The sequence below is a fragment of the Micromys minutus genome (genome assembly GCF_963924665.1).
Source record: "Micromys minutus genome assembly, chromosome: 25".
Lineage (NCBI taxonomy): Eukaryota > Metazoa > Chordata > Mammalia > Rodentia > Muridae > Micromys > Micromys minutus.
This window is the reverse complement of record NC_137960.1, coordinates 633,762-639,687: the sequence shown is the minus strand read 5'-3', so window position 1 is coordinate 639,687 and position 5,926 is coordinate 633,762. Positions and strand designations below refer to the sequence as shown.

Here is a 5,926-nt window from a genome sequence, read left to right as displayed (position 1 = left end):
TGGTGCCACCTCTGGGTAGGTTCTGTGTTATATAAGAAAGCAAGCTGAACAAGTCCTGGGGAGGAGGCCAGTAAGAAATAATTCTTCATGGTTTCTCCTTAATTTTCTATCTTCAGGTTGGTGCCTAGAGTTCTGTGTTGCCCTCAGTGATGGGCTTCAAAATAAGCTAAAATAAGCTCTTTCCTCATTAAATTCTTTGTGGTCATGGTGTTTATCACAGCAATAAAAACCTAACTACAACAGGCGTGAGTCCTTGAAAAATTTATAAAAGTACAAGTGACAAGATTATGGTGTCCAATTTAGCGTGTTCACTATTGAAATTTACCCAGTAAATGAAAGAATGTTGTTATTCATTAATGAGAGTGGGAAACAGAAAAAGTTTGCTATGCTTTTAAATAACTTCTAATAGCAAACAATTGATGGTCAGTAGAATCAGAAATATGGATAACAATGTGATAAGATAATCTATATGTTTTTATTGTCTATTTAAATACTTGTTTATTAACATGTATGTTTGTGACATGTGCATGTGGAGGTCAGAGGACAACTTGAAGGAGCTGACTTCTTCGACCTTCCAGGTTCTGGAGACTGAACTCAAGCCATGAGCCTTTTCTGCAAGCTCCTTTACTTGAACTGTCTCTATAGTCCTGTAGCTACTTTATAAAATGTCTTTCCTTTAAATGACTGAAGCTATTTGTTGTACTTGCTTTTAGATGAGGATTCTTGGTTTATGTCTAAGTCATAATTAATGTCTTTACATGGAATACCATTAACTAATTATCATAAAAATTTCATTGTGTTTATTCACCGCATTCTTGAAAAAAATTCAAGCATCTCTTGGTGGATACCTAGGCTGGTTCCATTTGTAGTTATTGTAACAGAAACCTATATGGATGTGTGTACTGGCTAGTTTTGTGTCAACTTGACACAGGCTGGAGTTAATCACCGAGAAAGAAGCCCCAGTTGGGGGAATGCCTCCATAAGATTCAGCTGTAAGGCAATTTCTCAACTGGTGATCAAGGGTAGAGAGCTCAGTCCATTGTGGGTGTTGCCATCCCTGGTCTGGTAGACCTGGTTTCTATAAGAAGGCAGGCTAAGCAGGCCAGGGAAGCAAGCCAGTAAGTGACATCTCTTCATGGTCTCTGCATTAGCTCCTGCTTCCTGACCTGCTTGAGTTCTAGTCCTGACTTCCTTTGGTAATGACCAGCATGTGGAAATGTAAGCTGAATGAATCTTTTCCTCCCCACCTTGCTTCTTGGTCATGATGTTTTGTGCAGGAATAGAAACCCTGACTATGACAATGTGCAAATATCTATGTGGTATGTGGACTTGAATCTTTCTAAAAACACATTAATTTTAACAAGAGAAAGGAAGACATACATTGAATGTTTGTCTCCAAAGATGGAAGAGAGAAGCAGAGATGGCTATACAGTGGGATCTAATGCCCAACCAGTCTATCAAGTACAATCAACTATTCTATCTACAATGGAACATGTCTTCATGTCACAAATAAAATTCAGAAGAGCTTGACCTAGCCATTATCAAAAAATCAGCCTTAGAAGATAGAGCTCTGCTTTGATTTTTCCCAGCTTAAAATGGTAGTATTGTGTATTCCACAGGGTCTTGATTTCTGGGAGAAACACTGAGAGCATGCACACATATCTTGAGTGGCAGGTATGGGTTGTGTCTGAAAAGGAGTGCTTCTTTTGTTGTTTGGTATCCAGTGTAGTTGGTGATGACATTATTGGTACTAGCACTTGCTTTCTTGTTTTGCAGACTATTATCAATGCACCTGTTTGTGAAATTCACAAAAGGATACCAGTTAACATCATGGAAGAAAAGAATCAAACAGCTCCGTCTGAATTCATCATTTTGGGGTTTTCCCAACTGAATGAATTGCAGTTTTTACTCTTCACCATCTTCTTTCTGACCTACGTATGCACTTTAGGAGGCAATGTTTTTATCATCGTGGTGACTGTGGCTGATTCCCACCTACACACACCCATGTATTATTTCCTAGGAAATCTTGCTCTTATTGACATCTGCTACACTACTACTAATGTCCCCCAGATGATGGTGCATCTTCTGTCAGAGAAAAAAACCATTTTCTATGGAGGCTGTGTGACACAGCTCTTTGCATTCATTTTTTTTGTTGGCTCAGAGTGTCTCCTCCTTGCAGCAATGGCATATGACCGATACATTGCTATCTGCAAGCCCTTAAGGTATTCATTTATTATGAACAAGGGCCTGTGCAGCTGGTTAGCAGCCTCATGTTGGACAGGTGGGTTTCTCAACTCAGTAGTGCACACAGTCCTGACCTTCCACCTGCCCTTCTGTGGAAATAATCAGATCAATTATTTCTTTTGTGACATACCTCCTTTGCTGATCTTGTCTTGCGGTGATACTGCCCCCAATGAACTGGCTTTGCTGTCCATTGGGATTCTCATAGGTTGGACTCCTTTTCTGTGCATCATCCTTTCCTACCTTTACATCATCTCCACCATCCTGAGGATCCGCTCCTCTCAGGGGAGGTACAAAGCCTTTTCCACCTGTGCCTCCCACCTACTCATTGTTATTCTCTATTATGGCAGTGCCATCTTCACATATGTAAGGCCCATCTCATCTTACTCGCTAGAGAAAGACAGACTGATCTCAGTGCTGTATAGTGTTGTCACACCCATGCTGAATCCTGTAATTTATACACTAAGGAATAAAGACATCAAAGAGGCAGTGAAGGCCATAGGGAGAAAGTGGCAACCACCAGTTTTCTCTTCTGATATGTAACCGCGCTTGCCTGCAGACAACAATCTTTTCACCACTCAGTTGTTGCTAGTTTTATTTGACTTAAAATCTTCTTGCAATATTTGGAAACAGAAGGAAGAGTTGGCATACTGAACCCCAGGTGTACATTTCTGAGCTTTTGTAAGTCTCTAATGGAGTTACTTATTTTAGTTTCTGTTCTTTTTGTCTTCTCACTTTGGAGTCTTCATCTAAAGGTGGTTCCTCTCTCATGCCATATTTGCTTGATAGATTTCATGGCTTATTACTTGCCATAAAAGACTGTCCTCTGAGCCAAGCAACTGCCATCTTGGAACATTCAACTGCACTCCCTTGCAAAATATCATCCCATCTGGTATTGTTTACTGTTTGCACCTGCTCTAGAGGGATGCATATGCCACAAGACTATACCTGAGTATTCAGTTGCTCCCTGCCACATGGACTCAGGGAGGAGTTATGAGATGTAGAGCAGAAAAGGTTAGGAAAGGGGTTTCCATTTACGGTGCTATGGGTATGTATTAGTCAGCATTCTCTATAGTCACAGAACTTAGGGATTATCTCTATATTATTAAGGTAATTTATTGTAATGACTTATAATCTGTAGTCCAACTAACCCAACAATGGGCAGCCATGAATGGAAAGTCTAAAAGCCTAGTAGTTACTAATTCCATGAGGCTAGCTGTTTCACCTGGTCTGCTGTGTAAACTGGAATCCCGAAGAGGTAAATTCCAACAGATGTGCTGGCAAGTAACTGCAAGCAGGCAAGGGAGAGTAAATCTTCCTTCTTCCAATGCCTTTATGCAGGACTCCAGAAGAAGAGGAGCCTGGATTAAAGTTATGTACCACCATGCTTGAATCTGGAACTTGATTTGTTCCAGGTTGGCATTGAACTCAGAGATCTACTTGCCTCAGTCTCCTGGGATTAAAGGCTCAGACTACCTTTCTTGGGCCTAAGATTTTAATGGCCACTATTGCCTGGGGGCCAGCCCCAGCAGGGTCTTCTTGAGGCATTGGAGAGGAAAGAGTGTCCATCAGAGGGTAAGACTTTATCTTACAAAATATGGGGGTAAGACTTTGTCTTACAAGATATTTAGGGTTGCTATATAATAAAAAACAGTTTACTTATCTAAGTTACTTTGCTACTGTAGCTGACCTGCCTTTGTTCCTCTGAGGCCAGAAACTGCAGCCTCTGGCACTTAGCACTTCATCCTAAAACAACAGGAGATTAAAGGATTAACTGTTAGAGCCTTTTCCCTTTTGTCCAGATGACTCTTGATTGTTTGATAGGGAAAGTTTGCAGCAATAAATTTCTAGTGAACCAGGAGAAGAGAAGAACTTTTATCTAAGCAAATGTGCATAAACTTACATAAATTTATATACAGAGTCAGGCTTGCATATTTATACATTTCCATTCGAACCAGTTGGGTTCAGCTTGTATACATTCTCACAATTATTACTTAAACACACACACACACACACACACACACACACATCCATACTTACATATGCATTTGGAGTATATGCAAAAGACCAAGCACCAGTGCAGAAAGAACTCACTCATTCTGGATGAAAAATGACCTTCAGTCTTTATTGCATAGAGGAGAAAGAAAACCATCTACCCTTTCAATGCTAAATTAATTAAACCCAGGTTTGTAAGACAGAAGTTTTGTTCCTTTAATAAGATTAAGTCTGCCTTGATATTAAGAAAATAATTGTTACATCCCATGATAAAGAGAAGGCTGCCTGCTCTCTCTGCTCTCTGCATCTTCTTTGTTACTCTTTTCCCCTGTATTCTGCACATTGCTCTTTTAGTTTTTTATGTTACCTATAGTCTCTAAGTTACTCCACTCTGCATTCTTCAAATCTAAAACGTGTTCTGCCTAAACAGTTCTCCTCAGCTCAGTTCTGATTTCTTTGTCCTCAGCACTTATACATCTCTCAGAATACATGATCACGTGTTAAAAAGTTCATTACCAGTTCACACAAATTCAAATCATAAATTTAATAAGAAGTTTACAACAGTGAATGTTTACATGCATATCCATTAGAAGTCATTATCTGGCTAAACATTTTATCACCTGTCATAGTTCCACAGGTTGATGGAGCTCAAAACCACAGCTAAGAGAATATTTGTAGAGATGAACTCAGTCAATATTTTATCTTCCGCCCTAGCACCTATAATAAATATTAGTCCACTTTTTATAACCTTTGGTTAATGGTTTTACATCCTTTTGTAACATGCTCTGAGTAGTAGAATGCCTGCTTATTTTCAGAAACAATTAACTTCCTGACTCTAAATATTGGCAGAGTTCTCATTGCAGTTTTGACTATCAGAATAGACCTAATAACAGTTCCATTATAAAAGATCTTAATAAACAATACTGATATAAATGTAGGAATTCTTATTGAATCATTAAGAACTAAGAAATTGTTTTATACATTCATGGGAGGAAAAACAAGGTCAAATAGAGTAGCAGGGATCTACAGAGACTGCCTCACCTGGAAAACCACCCCCTATGCAGCCACCAAACCTAAGCACTATTGCTGATGCCAAGACGTGTTTACTGGCAGAAAGCAGACATGGATGTCTTCTCAAAGGCTTTCCCAGAGTCATACAGATACAGATGAGGATGCTTGCAGCTAAACATCAGACTAAACACAGGGACCACAATGAAAGAGCTAGAGAAAGGACTGAAGGAGCTAAAAGGTTTGCAATCCCATGGGAAGAACAACATCATCAACCAGTCAGGGCACTGAGGTGGAGAGGGTAATTGGGAGAGGGAGCATCTTCATGGAAGCAAGTTGAGGGGGAGTAGAGAAAAGAGTGGGGGAAAAGGGTGTAATTTTGAAATGTAAATACAGAGAATATCTAATAAAAATTTTAATAAGAAATTGCTTGATGAATATTAGTTGAAAATATGAAAAGCATGTTTTACAAACATCACTAAAATACTGATAATTTTTTTCACTAGGCATGAAATTAGCATTTTCATAACGGTTAATGTCAGAAAATTTTTTTCTATTTTGAAATTTGTAAAATGTTCTTATTGATAAAACAAATTCTCTGATAGAAACACTAATAATTTTTATTTTTATAGTTTGATAGTGTACATTAAGACCTTACTAGTTACAATGAGCATAAAGTACT

At 38.8% G+C, this 5,926-nt stretch overlaps 1 protein-coding gene across 1 annotated transcript; it reads left to right on the top strand.

Annotated features, from left to right (window-relative positions):
• Positions 1-1,830: 1,830 nt before the first annotated feature.
• On the top strand, positions 1,831-2,784 carry OR5V1 (olfactory receptor family 5 subfamily V member 1; the record flags this gene model as incomplete). The annotated part of the gene is made up of 1 exon (XM_080937933.1): positions 1,831-2,784. One exon carries the CDS (start codon positions 1,831-1,833, stop codon positions 2,782-2,784), a length of 954 nt encoding a protein of 317 aa, XP_080794059.1.
• Positions 2,785-5,926: the final 3,142 nt, after the last annotated feature.